Raw genomic sequence first — 23,738 nt, 5'->3', positions numbered from 1 at the left:
TCAATTTCTGAGGGTATCAGAGTTCGTCGCTATGAGTGACTGTGTGGAAGGTTGGATTTGGTGTTGTGGACTCTGGAGCTCATTTCATAGTTTGTTCACATGTAATGACAACTCCAAGAATTAAACACATTTGGGAATGTTCACTGAGCGTTAGGTAGGGGAACATTTTTCTTAACTCTCTCGGCTGGGACACCAAACTACAGTACCAATGCAGTTTAAGGAAAAGAAAAATAGCTGAAGGAGGTGGTAGCAAATCGTGTATTTGAAAAGAAAGGAAACTGTTAATTCTTAATTTCTCCACTATTAATGAAATAAAGATGGAACAATTGGCAGCACTTCCAAGCAGTTGGGTAGAAAGTTGAGGCTGTATGGTACAGTTCCTGATAAAATATTCTTGGGCAAGATGGAGATATTGTTGTTGAGGGTCGTTCAAAGGAATACTAGAATAAGGAAGCATTAGGCAAGGAATCAGACCTGCAGGGAGCAAAGCTCATGAACTTCCGAAATTGGAAATGAGAAATAGAGTCAGCATTGCTGTTGAGATAGCCTGGAATGTGATCTGCAGTGACTAGAATTTGATTGGTTAGAGGCAGTCATTTGAGGCGACGGAGGAATCGCATAATGTGGGAGAATGATCTTTAATGATAAGATAGACCCCTGCAAATCAGATGATACTGCTCAGGACAGAATAGTTATGAGATGACAGGTGGAGAATGCTTTTCTGGAATGTCTGAGAGTAGCAACCCCAGTGGGGCTTATGAGCAGAAACTGAAAAGGGAGACAAGGGGGAAGATCAAGAAGCCACATTGACTCCAAGCACGAGTCTTTTCTTACAGATGATTGGAGAGGAACCGAGAGTGAATACACATGTGTAAAAAAAACAAAACAAAGGAAAAGCAATCTGGTAAACGAGGCTCACCGTGGGGGTGGGGGGGGGGGGGGGGGAGGGTTCAGGGATAATTCAGGTATAGGGTCAATATTTGAGGCAGTTAGCTTTGTAGCTTACTAAGCTACCTAGCAATTTTAAGGGTGCTAGGACCCTTTCTACCCTGCAACAGATTCTTTATATCTCCCACAACCACCAGCGCACTCACAGACCCCCCTTACCCTGTTTTTCTCCGAGTCCAGCTGGAGTGGAGGTGGAGCACAAAGACCTTCCTCTATTACCCTCTGTTGAGTCCATGGGGTCCGAGTCCTCAGTCCAACACTTAAAGCTGTGCCCCCTTAAATACTGCCCTCTCAAAATTCTCTGCCAGGGCTCAGGACTCGTTGTCGGAAGGGAAGTTGGGGGTGAAAGTGTCCCTTTGATGCTGTGGCAGTGGGCAGAGCTAACTGCTCGGGGTTCATTGATGTGCTGGTTGTATGCAGATTTCCCCTGAGAGGCCCAGTTAGATGTGTCTTGCAGTCCCACATGTCACCTCTGAACTGTGTGGTAACTAACAAATGTCTTCACAAGGAGGGCCTTTGATCAATGGGAAGCTCAAGAACATGGAAAGACAAATGCACCATGCTTATGGAGACACTGGCAATTCTACGCAAACTTAAAGCCAACATAGTGCTTGACACCTGTTGTCCAAACCACTATTTTTTTCACTCTCATTAGCAAACAACTGCTTGAGATATTCAAGGAATAATGAGTCCCCAAAATGAACAGATAAACCCAGATTGATATGCATGTAGTCAGGAGTTCTTGAGAAAAAGAAAGAGAGAAGGGGTGGAAGGAGTCAGGGGCTGAAACCATGGCAGGTGAAAACACAAGGCATTTGTGGGGGTTCAGGGTGCGGTGGGTAGGATGCCCGATGTTTAGCAAGGGACAGAAAAGAGGAATGAGTGGGAGAGCCCAACTCCATGCCAGGTGGGACACCCACAGGGAAGGAAGGAAAGCCTATGTTGCAAATCTGATTCAATAAGATTAGTTACGAGCTAAGGAATTCCAACCCTTATCTACATGGCACTCATGTCTGTCCCAGCCAAAACCGGTTGGTCTGGTGTCTGATCACAAGACTTCAACTTGAACTGGTGATGTCTGCATCACAAACCTCATTTCCAGTGAATGTCTTTGCTGGTAGGGAGCTCCTAGGTTTTTACGATTTATTTTTGACGCATCCGTATTCAGAAGTACCCGACAAAGATTTAACAGCCTCTTTGAATGCTTCTTTAAATATTTTATTCAGGAAGACCATATTAAAACAATCCTGAGGTGTAATAAAGCCTAGTGAAGTCATGATTAAGTACAGTTAAGCCCAGAGAGGTATGGAAAAGGGGAATATAAAATTTGTATAGCTATGCCAAAGCAAAAATACCACACAAATAAACTGTTATATTTTCATTAAAGTTTTATGTGATTTTCTTCAGAAGCAGCAGAATGAACAAAGGTTAATATAAATTATAATTGCAACTTAATATGATATAAAAGGGAATCCAACCAACAAAAACAAAAAATCTCTGCTGAGTCTGTCATGCCAAAGACAACCTTGGAACAAATGTTCTGCAATACTACTGAGAACAGAACATGCCACCAACACTGTGTTACATTCGGCAGAGAAACAACACTGGTCGGATACTTTGTAATATTGTGCAGGAAAACTGCTTAAGAATGCCAAAACCAAAAAGCTTGTATGAACCGGAAAGAGCTGGTATTTTGGGGAATTGTGTTACAGTCTTCAAAATAAGCACTGCATTGATCACTGCATGATTATTACAACAGGTAGGTTGTGTCCCAATGATAGCAATCAGACCCACACAAGTTGTCTTTTTGAAACTGTTGGCCTTATGAGCAGCACTCATTTTTGTCTAAATGATCATTTATAATGACTAGCATGGTGGCACAGCAGTCAGCATTGCTTCCTTGCAGTGCTGTGACACTGGGTTCAATTCCGAGCCTGGAGCGCTACCTGTGAGGAGCATGCTCCCTTGGGTGTCCTCTGGGTGCCTTCAGGGGAAACCAGCCCTGGTGTGAGTGCTTTTCTGTCTGTTGTCCCGTGATGCATTGGTGATGGACCCCCCAGAATGTGAACTGGAAGAGGCAGCTAGAAAGCAGATATATACTGTATCAAGTTTACTGTTTCATTACCAGTATCCTGCAGGTTTGCATAATTAGACATAATTTATGTTTAATAATCTACTGTTCCAGTATAATTGTTTTTTACTTTTAAGTTATTATACTAATATATGAAAAAAATGCATGAGTGCACTTACAGTAGAAATCAGTGCAACTGAGCATGTCTCAGCCAGAGTGAGTGAAGTGTGTATTTTTATTTAGTATATTCCAGCTATCACCCAGACCCAGCTCTGTAAGTACAACTCATTCATGCAGTCCATGTTCTAATCATGTGTTATCATTGACAAAACAGAAACAATACCATGAGAACATAAACTCATGTAAAGGCTCTGCAAAGTTTAGAGGAAACACGTGGGTCAGAATCTGAAATTTAAATACAATTATGTTGTGTATAATTAGTATACATTGAACATCTGGTCTGATGTTTGCTTCATCATGGTCTCTATCTTATCTTCACTCTGTTTCCCCTGAACACAACTGCTGTTTTGTACTTGAATTCCTAAGCTGCAATGAATGTTATTTTTGTTTAAAAAATTAAACCTTTTTTTATGCTACTAGGCTTAAAGTCTGAGTCTGCTGGTGTTAAACCTCTCCTTATCTGAGTCGTTTCCCCCATGGTAATTGAAAATGGCAGAACGCCAGTAAGAGTTACAGAGAACTAAGATTCAGAAAGAAAGGGCAGGCATTATTCAACGAGGAACATCTGTAGCAGCGCAGTTCTCATACAGCAGTATTTCAGATCACATTTGCACAACAATGTTCACAACAGATCAATGAGAAGTGAAAACCATCCTGCAAGAGGCTCCTGATCCATTTATTCAAATTCTGGTAGGTGTACAGTTTTATGCTCTGCATAAGACAGAACTGTGCTAAGACTAACTATAACTTCCAAGTTTGTGTCAGGTTTAATTGTATTGCATATCTCAATATAATATTTCAGAATATGAGCTTTGGTAAATAAAAGTAAATAAAGAAAAGCAAAATGTATTATAGATTTACAAAGCTCTGTTTATGACTTACCATTTTATGTTATGCAGTTACAGTAAAAAAGATTGTAGAATTGTGAAGAGCTGTAGATTCGTTGTGCATGATACTAATTTGATATGTACTGCAGTTATTTACAATATTTTAAAATGCAGTTATAACATTTTTATATGACTAAAATGAAGTGTATTGCATATATTTGTGTTCCTCCTGCCTCTGTTCATAAGACTCATACTTTAAAAGTGGAAAGGATTTCTCTGGTACATTATTTTATTTTTTTACAAATCATAGAGGAAATGTAAAATGGGAATTCCTGCAGAATCCAAAGCATATTGAAGAAATTAGGAACGGTTTTCAGATCCTTGTTTGTGTGAATGCTGCTTCCATGAAATGAATGGAAATACTGTTGTGTGTCAGTGCACTGGCATTGAGAATGAAGAAGACTTTTCTTTCCTTGTCCATTTTTGATATAGAAATCAAAATGTTTATAAACTTCATAATGTATTTTAAGTCAGCATGAATATTTTCAAATGCCTTCTTGTTTTAAAGCTGAAAGCAATGTTCATATTTTACTGAACTGGGTTGCTGAAAATTATCTTCTGCTGCAATTCTGAAATAATTAACTGTGAAGTGATTTGCCAGTATATGTTCAGCTGGATGCTGTAGTCTTGTGTCTTTTGTTCCAGTTCTCTGAATACACATTGCATTCCCCCTTTTCAAGAAAAGTATATGCGCTGCTATATCATCCATTTGTGGTTTTGATTATTTAAATACAATTCAATGGGGGACTGATATAATGTTTTGGCCTTCTTTCTGGTGCCTCAGGAACTTGGCTGTAATTAATTTTCCCATCATCTTGGCAAACTAATTGAACATGCCTAAACAGCAGTTGTTGATTTAAGGATGGAATAACTTCTTTTTCAGTGCACAAGAAAATTTAAAGCAGCAATATCAAATGTACTGGGCTTTGCCTTGGGACGGCTGACACAGTCTGAAGTGAAGCAAAGTGTCAGATATCTCCCCCTTAGAAGCCCAGGTCCCCAATTTGGTGCACTAACGAAAAAGCCAGAACCTCCAACAAAATCTGCAACATGCTCAAGGCTTCGTTTCTGCACCAGATAGATATTGGACAGTCCTCTTGTTGCAGTGGCTGAATTTAATTTCTTGTGCAGAGATTCAAGAAAAGCTACAGCATGCTCATTACCAATTCAAATACCACTCTCAGTTATGGATTGTATTCATCCCAATATTGACATTGACTTCCCTGAAGTCGAGGGCAAGGATGTAACCTTTTGGAAAATCAAGAATTAAAGTGAATCGACAATACTAACAGAGTACCTGGTGTCTACTCAATAAATTTGAAATCTTCAAGGCTGTGCATAGAGCCTATCTGCTGTAACCTTTGTCACAGAAGCAACTTATTGACTCAATACTTTTAATTACATGAAAGTAGTTGGAAAACCCCTCTGATCACAACATTCCAAAATTGAAAATTGACACTGCAATGATAAATAACTGTCATTAATCAAGGCTTCTAATGCCTAATAGTAGTATATTAGCTGAATTTCAGGAATTTTGCTTTCATGTTCAAGGTAGGACTGAAGTGATAGATTATGTTGAATTTTAAGACCTATGGGTCTTCTGGAAAATGTGCAAAGCAGTGCATACCACTCACAGGAAAAGAATTCTTATTCTCTTCATCTTGACATACAGAGACCTATAAAGAGGCTGCAGTGACCTCATAACTTCAGAGGTCAATGTGTAGGTCTCAGTGAGGGCGCATGCCATATGGAAAGAAAGAGACATGATGTGAAATGCCCTTTTGCTATGAAGGCTTGATTTGCAACCTAGCTGTCTTTGAACACAGCTACACGCTTTAACTGGCTATACTTAAGAGGTAATGGGATTGTGTACCGCTTTAATGCAAACAATACCAAATACTGAGTCTGAATCTGCTATTATAGGCTTTGAGGGTAATGCTACAGCACTGTCATATGTGCATGTGTTTGATAGAGTTCCAGCTTGACATTTCACTGTCTGCCTGTGCAAATGGATTCCATGTGGAATCAAGTAGGGCAGGAATATCCAGCTAGGGAAGACTGAAGGAGAGCCACAGTGGGTGCCTTTGCAGATGTGGTGTTTTCCAGTTACCTCCCAGCCTCAGTCCAAGAAACTGTTAGAGCAGAGCCAGCTTTGTAACGGCAGTCAAGCATCGCATAACTCTTCACATACAGTACAACCTGAGGTCACAGTGTGGAAAAACACAATCACCGCATGGCAAAGGCACCAGACTACAAGGAGAACTGAATTTACATCTTTGCACAAACGTACCCTTGGCCATTGTGGAAACTTCACTTAATGCTAGTGCAGAATCTACTCATCCCAGCAGAGAAGCTGAAAGGAGTAACACAATTCTTTCTTGCACAGACTTTAGTTAAACTTTGTGTTTCCCTTTTCTTTTTCATTGTTATTAAGTTTGCAGTTTCTTGGTTTCACTCTTTAGAAATATATAATATGAATATGTACTGATTTCTAAATCTGCCAAAGATTGAGAAAGTATACAAATGTTAATGATGGAAAAAATGTCTGGAAATGATTAAAGGCAGTTTCATGATAGCAGACACTCACCAGACAATAGGCAAAGTGATTATGTCTGCATGGATCCTTCTCCAATTAAAACAACAAGAAAATATTGAAACACATTCTTTTTTTAAAGTATGCATTAAAGCATTATTTTTCAATTTAAAATGATTCAATGCAGTTTTTTCAGCATGCTTTAAATGAAAAAAAAGGCAGAAAGTCAGAAATCAGACATTTAAAACCTAATAAGACATTAAGTCACAACAACTGATTATTTGTGAAATAAATGAATGTCTACTGTGACATTGGTTTAATGTTCAGAGTCATGTTGATGTAATTACAATGAAAAATGCTGCACAAATTCATCTGCACTGCTCTTTGCATGTCATAGTGTGTCTTGGAACTCAGTCCTATTATTAAATTTCCTGCTTATATGAAATCTTATTAATCTAAAATTAATCTAAAATTAGATGGTGATAGCAAAGATGTTATACATGAATATACTGTAACTTGCCCTCACATATTTCATTTCAGATTGCAACATGTGCACATTGTTGTATAATAATGTTACAAACCAAATGACTCAAATGTAAAGATCTGCACTGGTTAAACTATGAGCAAGTGGGCTTTGTCTTGGGATGGATTTATTTTGCAATGTTTGAATTTTTTGTGTTTTATTTTTTTGTTTTTCTTCAGGTAAAGGAGTGCAGAACTGTTGAACATGTGCAGTATGGCTCACAAAACAAAGCTCTTGAAATTCATCTTACAGTCATTGCCAGTTATGCTACTTCACAGCTTTTGCACAGCACAAGATGAAGATCGGAGATATAGTAAGAAGTTTATTTATTAAGATTATGTGCTTCTACAGCATACTTGGCATGTTTTGGGCTGTACAGTCAAAAAGATGCATGTGGCTTATTGATTTGTTTTGTACACTGAGCTTTACATCATTTTTAAACAAAAATGTTCTTTAAATCTTCATTTCAGTGATATACAGTACTGTACATTTGTTAGGTGAGTGAAGAACCTGTAGCTCAGTCCATAAAGTTGCCTTTTTCTGACCTTAAGAAAAGCAAAATATTTGGTGTGGATACTTACATAGTGTTACATTAAACTGTAACAAGCATTGAAATGAAAAAAAAATATGTTGAGTAAAGTCCATTTTCATTGTACGCAGTATGACTCCACTTTGTTTTCTTCTTGCTTTCAGGTTGCAGAACAGCTCCTAGTGATCTAGTGTTTATTTTAGATGGCTCCTGGAGTGTGGAAGACAAAAACTTTGCCATAGTCAAAAAATGGCTTGTGAACATCACGACCAACTTCAACATCGGCCAGAGGTTCACCCAGGTGGGGGTAATCCAGTACAGTGACGACCCTGTATTGCAGATTCCTCTGGGAACATATTTGTCAAGCACAGAACTAATTGAGGCCATGGAGTCAATAGAGTACATGGGAGGAAACACCAGGACAGGAATCGCCATCAAGTTTGCCGTTGATAATTTGTTTGCTCACTCTGAACGAGGGCCCAACGGCGTAGCAAAGATAGCTGTGGTCCTCACTGATGGAAAATCCCAGGATGAAGTGAAACTGGCGGCAGAGGAAGCAAGGAAAAAGGGAATCATCTTGTTTGCCATTGGTGTCGGATCCGAAACGGAGGAAGAGGAGCTAAGGGCTATTGCCAACAAGCCTTCTTCCACTTATGTGTTTTATGTTGAAGACTACATAGCAATTACTAAAATCCGTGAAGTGATAAGACAGAAGCTCTGTGAAGGTACTTCAGCTTTAAATATACATACAAATTCCATGCTTTCTTTCCATACTCATTTTCTGGAAAATTCTAGGAGTTTCTTTGGAAACCATCATCTTTATACGCCTATACACAGCTTTATCATAATGAGTGCCAGATGCTGACAATTGCAGTGTGGAGTAGGGTTAGGGCTCTGGGCTGCAGATCGCAGGTGAGAAGCTTTGCCCAGGTTGCTCCAGTTAATGGGGCTCCAGGTTGCCATTGCAAATGAAAATGTATTCTCAGTTGATTTATCTGATTCAATAATACTCTTTTATATTGTGCCTTTCAAGATATCATACAAGGTGCTTTAAAATAAAACAAAGCAAAAGCATACTCATTTTCAAATGCATGAATACACAATAATTTAATACACTGCGTTAAACCAAATTAACAGCTTCTTCATAATTGTAAAGTTTAAGAGAATTTTAAAATGTTGACTGACTTGCAAGATCTAACTTGGGCTGGGAAGTGATACCACCGGTTTGGAGAAACAGGACAGAAAGCAATCTCCTTAGTTTGGGGATCTGAAGAAAGACCACAGTCCCAAAAGGTGAAACAATGTTCAGGAGCATAGCAAGTTAACAGTTTACTGATACAGTCAGGAGCCAAACCTTTCAAGGCCTTAAAAGTAAGCAGCAGTGATTTATTTTGAATTTGATTCAGGCTTCGAGCTAGGAGTAGGTGCTATTTATGTTTTTGGATTCCCTATTGGTCCCAGGCTGGACACGTATAATCCCTGTGTTCACTAATTTTATTTGCAGTTGAGTTTGTGGCCACTTAATTGGACCCTCAGCAAACTAACAATGTGATAAGCCTGACCTTTTACACTGTTCTCAAACTATGGAATATTTTAGTAAAATCAGCAATGCCATTAAACTAAATATTCACAACTCAAAAAACACATGAACCATTAAAATGTTTGCCTCAATTAAGGATCCTATTAAGTAATTGAGATCTCAAATGAATGACAACTGGAGTCACAGAGTCCAGCACTGGAATGACCTGATCTATCTGCTTAGTGAGGATGGCTTTTGTAGTTCTTGCACCATGGCATTCAGGTGTTTGGCATTACCACGTTAATTCCTTACGGTTGCCATCACTGCTATCTTGTGATGCAGTAAAATGTCAAATATCCGTCTGGCTGAAGATCAGGTAGAGGTAGTTACATAAAATGATGAGTTATGGCTATTTTCACCAGCGTAAGTAAATGACACACTATTCACTGATTTAAATATAAATTTTATATTTGATAAAATATCTAAAATCCATGGGCAGCATGGTGGTGCAGTAGTTAGTACTGCTGTATTGCAGGGCTCGGGCCCAGGGTTGAATTATTGTTATCCGTGTTCTCCCCACGTTCACTTGGGTTTCCTCTGGAGGTCTGTTTTTCCCCCACAGTCCAAAGCTCTGGGAAAACTGGGCCACATGTGAGTGAGTGCGTCTGTGTGTGTCCTGCAGTGGACTGGTGTCCTGACCAGAATGTACCCTGCCTTGTGCCCACTGCTTGCCGGGAAAGGCTCTGGCTCCCCCACAACCCTGAATTAGGTGAAGCAGTTAGAAAATGGATGGATGGATATACAGTTCTTATATATTTAAATACTAAATATATAGGACTGTCTTTTAAATTTCAAATGTCTCGCATAGAAGTACTTGAGTCTCCTCTGATCTTTTCCTTTCCTGCTAGGTTAGTCCATGATTTCATTGGTCCACAGCAGAATTTTTTTTCTCACCACTGTAGTCACATTTGGAAATGTTTTTTTGGAGTGAGGAGGAAAGATACTAGATAGGGTGAGAAGCAAGAATCCCCATATTATAATTCTGCAGTTTCTGATTCACTTTCTGTTGCTAGATTAATAAAATCATCAGACTATTGTCACCTCATCATCTGTACCTGCTCGTTCTGTGATGTTAAGACATACAGACAGTATTTGTTTCAACTCATATCCTTCTGAGTTCCTGTTAAAGAACTCAGAATCTATTTAAAATAGATATGCATTTTTTGAGTACAAAATATGTTTCAAAATTCTGCACTACAAAGCTTGTACACACCATAACGATGTCTCCTTAGCAAGATTTCAAAGAACCTAACAATTCCTCACAAAGTTTTAAAAAATTTACAGTGAACAAAACAGCATGTTTTAATTAGTTTTCCTATCATGGGCATCATTTATAATTCCTGCAGTCATTTCTGTGTTTAGTGGAATAACATTCAAAAAACAATATTATTCCAAAACAGCAATAAAATGATCAACTCTGGTAAAACATAATTGGTTAATTTAACCACAACCCTAACAATCAGTCAAGTGACATCCATGCTTCACATGGGTGAAGATGAGTTTGTACATACATTGTATTGGTCTTGGTATTCTTTTAATATGATAAGATTCAGTATGGACACATAAATCAAAGCAACGAGCACAATGCTAAACAGCACTAGAGAACAATAAAGGGAATATCTCCTACAGCATTTTCCCGATGGTTAGAATAGTCCTAAAATTCTAGGGATTCAGAAAAAAGATGTTTGTGTAACTAGTCTGAAATGATACAGATATTTAACCACGGCCATCTTGCCCATTTAACAGTAAATGAAAATTAGGTCCACCACCTGTCGTAAACTCTAAAAGTTGTCCACAGTTAGACACTATAGAGAAATGAGATGATGCAATGCAAAGGAATAAGAATTTATTCATTTTTTGGAACGTCAATCTGAAGAAGAAAAAGTTTCTGGGGCAAAGGTCATTTTATGTCTGGTTTTTACAATGGGAGGGATGTTCTTAGAGACTGACTGCATAGTTGCAACAAGTCCAGTTTTCTGCGCCAGGCTTTTTTACTACAGATTCTTTACTTCAGAATGAAGGCCAAAACCAAATGAGCTGATGGCTCTTTTCCATTATTTTAACTCCAACTGATCCTAACAACTGACCATATAATATACACCACCTTGAAACTTCACAGCTATTTCTATGAGAAACATATTTTAACAATTCATGAAAAGGGCATGATCTTTTGTGCAAAGTGTTCGGTACTAGTGTGATTTTGTAATTTCACAAGTGTTGATTTCAATCGATCTCTCTCTACAACAGTAATTTTGCCAGATGGGTTCAACATTCACCTTTCCAGCCTCAAACATTCATCTAAGTTAATTATTTTTTGCTCTCCTTCAGCCTCTCTCTCCATTACCCCCTTTTCACAAAGCTGTCTGTAGGCTGGATCTGAACTTTTCCAGGAAACGCTCTCCCTCCATCCTCCGTGTCCCCCTTCTTGTCTGCTCTAGTTACTACTTCATCTCCTTCCCCCACCTACTCCCACTGATGTCTCCCTCTACCACTGCATCCTCTGCACTCCCACCTTCCACCTATTGACCGATTCTCTAAACTTCAAGCCGACTCCTCCACTCTCTTCTATGCCCTTATCCCACATCTGTGCTTGTAGCTCCTCTACTTGTCAGCTCCACTCTACCAGAACTAAGGTGCGCGTAGTTAGGGGGAAAAAAATGGAAGAAATCCAAATCACTCCCTTCTTTCATCCTCCTCTTCACCACTTGCCTCTGTCAACTGTTACATTTATGAATTTATTGTTCCTTTTATTTAATCTGTCATTCAGGCTTCTACCAACAAATCCTGTTAGCTCTTCTCCGCCTTGTCCGTCTTCCTCATCCCTCATCCTCCCCCTTCCTCTATTTTGACAGCTTTGCATCCTTTTTTCTTCCATTTTTTCTGACATCTGAAAGTTCTTCAACACTTCGTATCCTCCCTCACCCACATTCTCCCACCCCTGCAACTCATTTTTGTTTTCCCTCCTTCACCTTCTGCTCTGACATCTCCTTCTTGCCTCAGGGCCACAGGTTTATGACTAGTATTCAGAATCCTCCTACAAGCTGCTGCCTATCGCCTACTTCTTCTTAAAAACACCCTTGATCCATTAATGCTGCAGAACTATCATCCTGCCTCTCTTCTTCACTTCACCTCTAAAATCCTGGAGCAGCCAGAGCTTTACCAGCTTCTTGCGTTCCTCTTTCAGCACTCACTCATCGACCCTATTCCAGTCTGGTCCTCAAACCGAGACTCCCTGCTCTCTGTTACCAATTCTCTTCACTCCTCCCTCTCCTTAGACCTGTTCCTTTGTGATCTCATTGCTGCCCTTGACACAGTGGATGAATGTGTTATGTGAACATCCTCAACACCTTAGTGACCTCAAGATTTTTAGTACTGCTCTCACCTAGTTTTAACAGATTTGGTTGTTTGGTGGGACTTATTCTCTGCTTCTTCCTTTCTCTCCACTGGCGTCCCTCAGGGCTCTGGCCTGGGCTCTCTACTGTTCTATCTATATAGCTTTTCCCTGGGACTTCTTACTTCTTCCCACAGCTTTGTATATCACTATTATGCTGATGAATCTCAAGTCTTCCCTTCTCTTCCCACATCTCAGCCCGTGTTACAACTTTTTCCTCTTAGATGCGGTTTCACTGTCTGAGCCCCTTTTCGTCCCTTGCCTTACTTTTCTGTCTGTACGCCTCTCTGCTTCTACTCTCTTTGACTCCACCACCCTCTCCCCTTCTTCCTTTGCCAAGAGCCTCAGCAAATCTCCTCACCCCACCTCTCACATTCCCAGCATTTCTCTGGCACACTCTGGATGCTTCCTTCAGAGCAAAGCTGGCAGAATCCAACCCTACCTTACCGATTGTTCCACCAAACTGCTAGTATCAAGTCCTGGTAGTATCCTGCCAAAAGTATTGTAACTCTCTCTTGGCTGGCTTCACTGCTATACTTATATACCTGCCACAATACTTTTGCAGGATACTACCAGGGCTTGATACTAGCAGTTTGGTGGAACAATCGGTAAGGTAGGGTTGGATTCTGCCAGCTTTGCTCTGAAGGAAGCATCCAGAGTGTGCCAGAGAAATGCTGGGAATGTGAGAGGTGGGGTGAGGAGATTTGCTGAAGCTCTTGGCAAAGGAAGAAGGGGAGAGGGTGGTGGAGTCAAAGAGAGTAGAAGCAGAGAGGCATACAGACAGGAAAAACTGTCAGTGAGCCTGTAGTGTCGTCTCCAACCTATCATTCCTCACGGTGCCGACACAACCAGGAGCGTTTGTTACAATGCTAAAACAAGACCATGTTGAAATGACCGATGCTGCGTTTGTGGGAGCTTGGGCAAGGGGCAGGGAGAGGCTCACTCACTAGCTGGATTTGTCTCATGATACTGGTATCTTGTGTGGCTAATCTGAAAGTTGAGCTATACAGCTTCCAGCTTGGTTTTCTCCCAGTCTGCGCCTCTTTGATTCCAGACTGAGGGGTCTCTGTGTGGAGTTCACATGTTCTCCCTACGTCTACCAGGGTTTTCTTTAGGTGCTCTGGTTTCCTCCCTCAAAGACATACTAGCTTGGATAACTGGCACCTCTAAACTGTTCTTGTGTGTTTGTGTGCCCTGCAAAGGACTGGGTCTCATCCATGTGTTGCGTCCTAAGCATCTGGGAAAGCTTCCAGATTGCCACATCTCCTACTAGGAATTAGCGGCTCTGTGATAATGGGTGCACGAATGGAAAAAAGATGTTCAATCACAGCAATGGTAATTTATTATACTGCCAAAGTGGCACCAGTACAAAGTTTAATACAACCAACTGCAACCAATCAAGCCAACTTACAAAAATTTCTTTAGACATGCTTTGGTTATAGCTTCTGAGAATGTAAAAGACTTGCAAAAGAATTCATCCCCTGCTAAACTTATCACATTTGGATGAATTACAAGTAATGTGTACAATTTCGTTTTCAAAATGATTTTCTGAACACTTTTATATGTGAAGGAGGTTGAATGTCAGCAAAAGCTGCAAAGAAAATATATGGAGTGTAATTTACTGATTGCGTAAGTATTCAGCCCCCTAAGTCAGTATTTGGTGGAAGCACCTTTGGCAGCAATTACTGTCAGTATTTCTGGATACGTCTTCACAGGGGGGTGATGTAATTTTGTTCATTCTTTTTGGCAAAATTACTCGGCCATAAATGTTCTATTGGATTCAAGTCAGGACTGATTGGGCCAGTCAAGGACGTTCACTCTCTTGTCAGTGTAGCTTGGACTTTTTGCTTCAGGCTATTGTCCTACTGCAAACTGAATTTCTGAGCCACTTCCAGACTGCTTGGTGACTCAAAGAGGTCTTTCTCCAGGATTCCTTTGTACTTTGTGTCAGCTACTGTACCCTCAATCCTGGGAAGTTTATTAGTCCCTGCTAAGGAGAAGGATCCCCAGGACATGATGCTGCTACCAGCATGCTTGGTACAGTGCACATAAAAAGTATTCAACCCCCAAGGACTTTGACACATTTTATTGCGTTACAATATGAAGCTACTGTATAAATACTGTGGATATAGTCTGGATTTTTCTACATTGACCGGCACAAAACATGGTATAAAGTCAAAGTGAAAACAAAATTCTACATGTTCTTCTAAATTAATAAATCATCTAACGTTTTTTAAAGATTAAATTTATGTGCTTACCATCAATCATTTTTAGATGTATCAGTTTTGTATAGATTCAATATAGTCTTTTTTGAAAAATGTAAACAATATTTTCGCAGGGAATAGTAAACATATACAGTATAAGCAAATGTTATAAATGTCTGAAATAAAGAAATAGAAAATTAGTCTGATTCAACAGATCAAGTAGAAGACGTTTACTAGGAGATATTTTTCATTGTTTTTTTAATATAAGCGTCTGAAAATAATTTATTCAAAGTGCTTCCGTTTTGTTCCTGGGGTGACTACGTTTCACATTTCTCTCTCTCTTTCACGCTTTAGAAACGGTTTGTCCAACGAGAATCCCAGTAGCAGCCCGTGATGAAAAGGGCTTTGATATACTGATTGGCTTAGACTTCGCCAAGAAAGCTAAAAGAACCAAAGGATCTTATTCTGGTAGCAGAGCCTATCTGGTGACATCACGACTTGACTTAACTGAAAGCACAAGGTACCGCCTGTCCAAAATCTGTTTCTGATTATCTTGTTCTTCTATGATTCATTAACATGGGTCTTTTTTTTTTTAAATGTGGCTCATGTTAAGGATCACATGTGTTTTACTGGGGATTCCACCAACTAAGCCCTTTTTTGAATTTCAGAGCCATATTTCCTGATGGCCTACCTCCTTCTTATGTCTTTGTTGCCACACTGAAATATAAAGGATCCGTGACGAAGGAGACATGGGATCTCTGGAGGATACAAGCTCTGGACGGGACACCGCAGATGGCAGTCACATTAAATGGCAAAGACAAGACAGTAATGTTCACCACCACCAGCATGGGAAACGACACACAAACCGTGACGTTTTCAACACCAGAAACAGAGGTACTGAACTGAATTTCACATTGCTGATGCGAAATCATGGTAAAGTCATTCTATAACTCTTTGTCATCTGGTGCTGTGAACCAAAATTTAATTGTCTCAATTTTATCCCCTGAAAAGCTTAAAATATGCTGGCTAGACAATCTGTCCTCGTTTATTTAACCCTGGATGAATTTCAAGCTCATAGGAATCTTTTTTTCATTAGAATCTAGAATTTCCAGGAATAGGAACACTAGAAAGAGGCAAGGACCAACAATCTGTGCACTAATTGAATTGAAATGTAGAGTTTTACTTTTTTTAGCAAAAGCAATCAAATATATGAGTTGTCAATCCAGCTTTGAATGAAAATAGGATAAATATAAAACACTGCAGTTACTATAGTGAATAGCTACAACTAATTTTCTTGAAACAAGCTACAAAATGTTTTTCTCTCCAGGAAGATTATTTTTGGTTAAACACAGATCACCTGTGAATATGAGGGTGACAAGGGACACATTCAAATTACTGCTGTCAGGACGGTCTGTTTAGAATTGCAGCCAGCAGCAGTTTAAATACACTAATACAGTGTTTTTAATGTACAGTAAATAAATAACTAGATTATAAAATAACTTTACAGTTTATACAACAAAAGCACTTTATGTTATTCTAATTGCTGAAGACCATATTTGTAGTTTCTGCTTTCAAATATTGTTTCCACTGAATGTTAAATGTTTTTTTCTTCACAACTGCTTATGTGTATGACAAACCTTTGAAACTCCTATAATGTAAAACTATTAATTTTGTAAATGTACATTTAGATACAACCTATCCAGAAATACTCCATATCTAAATTCTAGCACTTACATTAAGAACTGCTAATGAGTGTGTTAGAATCTGGAAGAAAAAACATTTGGACATAAAGTAAGTGCTCCAACACCAAAAGTACTATATTCCCTCCTTTCAATGAAGCTCCATTTTGCTGAATTACAAATAATGTTGATACGTGTTTCTTAAATTGAATATTTTAACCAAAACTTGAATGCTCAAACTGAACATTTTAAGGGTGAAGTTAAATGTTAGCAAAAAATGACAAAGAAAAACAAAAAACTGAAATATGCTGATTACATACGTACGTATTCACCCTCTCTAAGCACTTAAGTTGCTTGATCTATTTTCCCCTTTTACCCATAAACCATAATCCTGGACAGCAGAGATAGTTTTGACTAGATAAGTGTTGAGTTTGCCCCAGACATAATGTAACACTTTGCATTTAAACCAAAACTTTGCATACTTGTCTCATCTGACCACAAAACCTTTTGCAACATGTTTTCACTATAACTAAAATGCATGGTTGCAAACTCCATGCAGGATTGGAGTTGGGTTTGCCACTTATGCCTGCATCCTAGAGTGACAGGGATACCTCTCTAGCTCTTTCAAAGATGCCACTGTTTTTACAGCGGGTGCTACTGTGAAGCCAACTGCAACTTTGACAGAAACAGAGAGGTCAACAGCTGAGACCCGTTTTCTGCTGGTCCAGCTCCTCAGTTTGGAGGGACAGCCTGATGTAGGCAGTGTCTGAGTGATTGGATACACCTTCCACTTCGTAATGACTCCTCGGCCATTCATGGTTTTTCAACTTTGTCTTTAGTTTACATTTTATGGTTAGATTTTTGCTAGAAATTCACTACCTCTTTGAGGGACTTTATAGAGACAGGTGCATTCATTCTAAAGCCATGTGTACTATTTTATTGCCCACAGTAACCATTCAAATAATTTTGTGAAAGTAATTTTGTGCACCTGCACTAATTGACAGGAGGTTTGCCATAGCAAAGGGGGTGAATACTTATGCAATCAGAAAATTGTGGTTTTGATGGTCCTGGGTTCAATTCTGCACCTGGGGTGTGATCTGCAAGTTTATATGTTCGCCCTGTGTTCACGTGGGAATCCTCCAGGTGCTCCAGTTTCCTCCCGCAGTCTAAAGAAATACTGGCAGGTTAATTTGCTCCTGGGAAAACTGGCCCCTATACTGCCTTACTGGGATAGGCTCTGACTCCCCCACCACTGGTTAAAAAATGGATGGGTGGATTTCCTTTCGCAGTTCCTGCTAAAATGTAATTTCTTTCACCCATAAAAGCAATCGGTTTAAACATTCAAGTTTTGATTTAATATTCACTGTGCCTCTAGCTAAAACTGTATCTATTTAGCAGCATTAGAACCACGAAAAGTAAAAGGTACAGTATTACACAAAATGTTTAAAATGTCAAAAGTAGACAATAGCCAATTTAACAATGCCTATGCCATTATTTTTATAAACTTATTATTTTGAGGACCAGGAAATACTTTATTCCAAACTGAAAAGGGAGCATATAAAATTGCACTTTTATATATAAAACGTCTGAATTTATATTTTTCAGATAGGATCTTGTAAAGTAAACTTTTACCTGGTGAAAACATTAGATTTGTAAGATGCTTCCTGAAAGATAAAAAAACAGAACCCCCACACAAGCTCTTAAAATCATACATTTTAAAACACTGCATTAATATCTTAGTTATATTAAGACCGTACTTCCAAAACTCACACAATTAGAGAAGCAACTTCTTTTCAGAAACCTTTTGCTATCTATTCTTAATGTCCCTGTTTCCAAATGCAGATTAACAGAAAAGATTGAAAGGATAGGCATGGCTCAGTAATTAACTCTGTTTCGTGTCCAGAAAAAATATTACTCTGAACTTCTGTAGTATATATCTGCTACTCTCTCTATAATGTGAAAAAAGAATGGTAAAAAATCAGGCACAAGTGGATGATACCTTATTGGAAAATGACATTGGATCAAATTATTTTTCCTTTGTTTGCTCACTTTCTGGATGGAAATTTCCATGGTGATGAAATCGGGGCCCCAGCACATTAAGCATATTGATTGTGCACTCAGATCTCTGTTTACTCAGTAGAGAGATTATCTGGCAAGAAGAGCAGCAGTGAAAGATGCACAGCAAACTGTCTGAGACCTCCTACAGGAGCTCTTTTTCTTCATCTACTGACCCCTGCCTGAGCATCAGCATCTGTTAGCCTGGCTTTGCAATGACTTCCTGCCACTCCCCAGCCAGCAAAAGCCCTGGATTTTTAGCATTCTAACCACCATATGGGTTGGAAATCATTTCTAGATGTGCTCCTCTTTAATTTTTTACCCCAGCATCGGATTATGAAGACCTATTCAATTTCTCATAAATTCATAGAAATTTACAACACGGGTGGCTCTCTACTGAAAATACTGAATCAACGGGTTAACAATCTCTGGCTTGGCACTCTTTGGTGACAACAAATACTGTGTTTTTTTCATTGTTCTGTGTAGTAAAAAAGAGGCTGCCTCTCTTCATCAGCATTAACGAATCTAAAATTTTAAAATCTTGACACTCACAAAGCTTAGCTTTACACATCACGTATTAAGGGGAAAATTTCCTGGAACAATAGGCCAACCTGAAAAAGAGTGGGACACAGGAGACACACCTGCAGCCCTGCTATTCTATTGTAATAAAATGCAGTGCAGCCATCCAAACAGTGGCTGTCCAGGATAAGATTCCATTTCAAAAAGTGTTGCCAAGTGTTAGGCAACAACACAGAATGCACAGCCACAGAGGGCCTGGTTGCTGACTGTCTCAATGTACATTTCTCACCTGCAGCCTCTGAAGTTTTAGGAGGGAAACAACACATCAAGATAAACAACTGAACAAAAGTTTCCAAGTTATAAATCCCCTAAATGACTGCCTTAGAATATCTCAAATGTAAAAATAAAATCAAAAAGATAAAGCAGTGACTGACTGCTTAAAAAATTAAATAAGGAAAGAAAGTGATACAAAAAATATTAAAAGTTAGCAACAACAAGACAGCCAGTTGCTAGAGCCTGTCAGTACAAGGATACATCTTCAGAGTGCGAAAGAGTTAGCTTATCAATATAGATAAGAATAAAACACAAATCACAGAGAAATAAAGTGAAGTCCTTTCTAGCGGGTACATTTCTATAACCACAGTAAAAGATGTGTAAAAAGTTTCAGTTCCAACAGGGAGAAAAAGATGTGTGTAATTCCATAGAACAAGCAAAGACAAGGAATGTTTTTAGAAAGGAGACACTGCGTTCAAGAGTTTATAAGATACAATAACTGAAGTGTTGGAATTACACAGGCACATTCTAGGCATGGCATAAATGATAATGGCGATTGAGGTGTTTTAGGAATACTTCGTCAGTTCTGTATTTATCTTATCTCAACAATTGACCACTTTGTTATTCTGCATCTCTCTTTTGGGGATATATTAATAATACACATACGTATATTTGGATACACATTTACAAAAATTAAATCCAGAATTAAAGCTATGATGTATTATGTTCATGTTGATCAGCTCAGGTTTTAAGGCTGGAGATCATAAATTGTTTTTCCCATTTATTATTTCATTTCACTAATTCTTATTTCACTCTTTTTCATTGAAACAGAAACTCTTTGATGAACACTGGCACCAGATTCGCCTTCTGGTATCAGAGCAAAGCGTCACTTTGTATGTTGATGGCCAGCAGACCGAGTCGTTGGAACTGGGTCCTGCCCCTGGTATCTTTGTTAATGGAAAGACGCAAGTTGGAAAGTATTTCAGGAAAGAAGAAACCATACCTGTAAGTTTTTCACAAATCCCATGAGGATTGATTTTTCTGGGAATTTAAAGGACAGAAATACTTAAAATTGGAGACTTCATTTATTAAACTAAAAAGACCCTTCTAATGGTTTCCTCGTAAAACAGGTCAGAGACAAATCACAACAAAGGTTCACAAACACTGAAAAGTCAGACATTGATTCAGACATTGATAAGTGAAGATGTTGTTAGAAAGGAGGCCGTCTCCTATGAATCATACTGACAGTATGGAGCACCAGATCCCAGTGTTTTGCGCCCACACTCCTTATTGCAGGTTTTGATGAGAAAGCCATTCTGTCCTCTTGCTTTATTCGCAATGGTCTGTCTCTGCGATTGTGCTCCTCATCTTGCCGATTCACTGTTCCAATCACATCCAGGGGAAGGAAATATCCTGCCAGCTTTGATTCTAGAGCAGATCTCCTTATTCAACATCTTGAACGCTCAAAATAAGAAATATATTGGTGAAATTATTTTGGTCTGGCCTGTCACAAAATAATTAATTGTATTTTGGTGTTAAAGAAAGATTAAAGCAAGGGACTGAAACAGCTGAAATGGTTAACAGCTGTTTTCTTACTGGGTTTGTTCATGCTTCGACAATTGGAAGTAACTCATCCTTCAGTGCTGGCAAATGACAAAGATTGTGTTAGCAAGAAATACATGTAAGTAAGAGAACTTCTATCATGGCATTGTTCCGGTAGATTCAAGTTAAGTTCAAATGTCCACATGTATAGTCTGGAGTAATAGTTAACCATTTTAAAAATTCATAATTGAAAAAATAAGACAAAAGTAAAATAGATATGGAAGCAGGGGTAGTCAAATTGTAAAACTGTCCTGTTTGAAGTTTGGTGAGAAAATAACTGATAACTTAACTCAGGTTGAAAGAGGAAAATGCCGTTTTGAACAAATTCAGTACAGCAAAGGCTTAAGTGCTCCAGGGGTTGAAGACACAAATAAAACACCAGGATCAGACAGTCCCTCGGTCTGTCATTTCTGTCAAAGAAATGAAGGATGTTACCCATATCCCATCAGCGCAGATCTTTCAGGAGTCACTGCAAATAGTAACAGTCCAATGAAGGCAAGCAATGGAGTTCCAGATATTCATGATGTACTGTACCATGAATTCTGAAGATTAAAGAAACATGTTGCTGCTGACGCAGTAGAAAATGTCTAAACTTATTTGGTGGTACATCACATGCAGCATTACAATGACCCAAAAACATGGGTAATGCAATCAAGGAGTTTGTCAGGAGATAAATAGGGAAAATTTTAGATTGGCCAAGCATTTTTATCCAAACTGAGAATACATTGTATGCTCATTTTACATGCTGAAAACTGAATCCAAACACCCCAAAATAATTTAGTAATAATAACTCAGTAAGGGTGCAGTAAGGTCTTGTCAAATCACCTCAAATGGTTAGTCAAAGAATTGAGTGAGCTCAATGGGATGCAGACTTCATACAGTTATTTCCTCACAAGTGATATGAAACCTAATGCTGACTTTAAAAAAAACCCCACAAATCTCACAGAAGAAATTATAAGGGAATCTGATGCATTCAAAAGTTCTACAACTCAACCCAAAGGGTTATTTTCTGCCCAGCAGCAAAACTAAAACTTGAGGGCATTACTGTATATATTAGACCAAAGCAGCAGGCAGTTGTTTATTACACAGGATTGTGGATGTCTGAAACAAGATGCCAACCCATGTTACTGTCACTGATTCAGAGGCAACCTCGAAGAAGCGGATGAATACAGTAAAATGGCTGAATCAGTTAGCTGCAAGCAACCATGATGCGTTGAGTGGTCACCTCTCAGTTTCAGACTGACTTTCATAACCGAATGAAAAGAGGTGGCAAATCAGGGATGCAATTTTCAGAGACCTTTTTCTAATTTACCAGGGAAATTTTAAGAAGTTTTCCAGCTCGAGTATATTTTAAAACATAATGTCGCCACTATTTTTCTAAGTAAATTCACCACGCTCAGCCCATCTGTCCTTCAAACGAGCACTTCCCTGATAACAGAGCTCTTCCGATTGCCCCTCTGCTTGTCAACAGCAGACCTGAGGTAATCAGTCTCTAGAAATGCTGCGCAGACTTCAAATGTTGGAGTCTACTGCCACACAGCTGTGCATTGCAATACATTTCTTCAAAACATTGAAGACCATGTTTCAGAAATCCATAATCTAGGAATAACCATAGGAAGAACAGAACAGCATTAGTCATACATAATAGGTGATATTGCTGAAATTAGACGTTAATTCTAATTATACTGTATATGTACAGCTTAAAATAATTAAAAGACTGAAGAACGTGAGCTGTGAAACAATTTTAAATGCTGCTCACACATGAAGTGCAAATATGTAGATTTCCCCCAAGTATGCAAAAGCCTGTAACAGCATTTGATTTCCTCCTACTACAACTCAGATCCCTAAAAAAAGAATGGCTGTCATTTGAAAATTGTATCCACATAGCCATATATTATTACATATTGTTTTATTCTTATGACTCAAATCATAAAGATTTATTTGGCATTAATGTTTGAAAAAACAATACAAATATCGGACACATTTCCAAGTGAAGGAGTTATTTACTCTGGGGAGCTCCATCAGAATGAAATAATTTTAGAATAGTTCACATGAGGACTGAGATAGAATAAATCACTGAGTCATGATGGTATGTTTCCCCGTTAGACTTAAGGAAATGACAAATATTACTGATAGACCCTTAACCAGGTTAGTTCCACTTTCACTCTGGAAGGGAGTTTTACTCACAGATTGGAAAACTGCAAATACTGTATAAAGCTAATTCATAAAAAGGGGAGCAAAACTTAAAAAGGAGACTATAGAGTGATTTGTCTTACTTCTGTTACTGGTAATATTATAGAAATATTAATTAGGGCTAAACTAGAAGGATGGTGTTTTAGGAGACAGCCATATATATTTAGGAAAAAATACTTATTTTTAAAAGGTTTTGGATCTTGATTAATAAACTTTTTTAAATTAATTTTTAATTGTTTAATAAACCTGATAAAATTCTTTGAGCATGCAACGGGGACAATATGACATTATATAGTTTAGCTTCATGATAAATTCTGTCACAGTAGGTTCATTCTGAACTACAGCACAAACAAAAAAAGGTAATGGACTGATTTCAGTTGTTCTGTTAGAGGATTCTTACAAATTCTTAAGAGCTGTTGCTATTTGGAATAGGGACTTTAATGTTACAAAGGAAGAAAAATCCTGGGGGCAACATTTAGGACAATATGCCAAAAGCCCTGGCCACGCAGGCATTCTCAGAGCATGCTTGACTGCTCATACAGAATGCATGGAGCTACTCTCTTGTCCCATGT

The 23,738-nt window shown here is 38.7% G+C and overlaps 1 protein-coding gene across 1 annotated transcript in view; it reads left to right on the top strand.

Annotated features, from left to right (window-relative positions):
• Window positions 1-7,347: 7,347 nt before the first annotated feature.
• col21a1 (collagen, type XXI, alpha 1) overlaps window positions 7,348-23,738 on the top strand; it is a 55,154-nt gene continuing 38,763 nt past the window's right edge. Inside the window, exons 1-5 of the mRNA XM_088934349.1 lie at window positions 7,348-7,455; window positions 7,836-8,396; window positions 15,200-15,365; window positions 15,514-15,739; window positions 20,203-20,376. Of these exons, the coding sequence (XP_088790475.1) occupies window positions 7,356-7,455; window positions 7,836-8,396; window positions 15,200-15,365; window positions 15,514-15,739; window positions 20,203-20,376 (1,227 nt within the window). The 5' untranslated portion in view covers window positions 7,348-7,355. The remainder of the gene's footprint in view (window positions 7,456-7,835; window positions 8,397-15,199; window positions 15,366-15,513; window positions 15,740-20,202; window positions 20,377-23,738) is intronic.

Source organism: Atractosteus spatula, chromosome 15, assembly GCF_055471065.1.
Source record: "Atractosteus spatula isolate fAtrSpa1 chromosome 15, fAtrSpa1.hap1, whole genome shotgun sequence".
Lineage (NCBI taxonomy): Eukaryota > Metazoa > Chordata > Actinopteri > Semionotiformes > Lepisosteidae > Atractosteus > Atractosteus spatula.
This window is presented reverse-complemented; position numbering and strand designations above follow the sequence as displayed.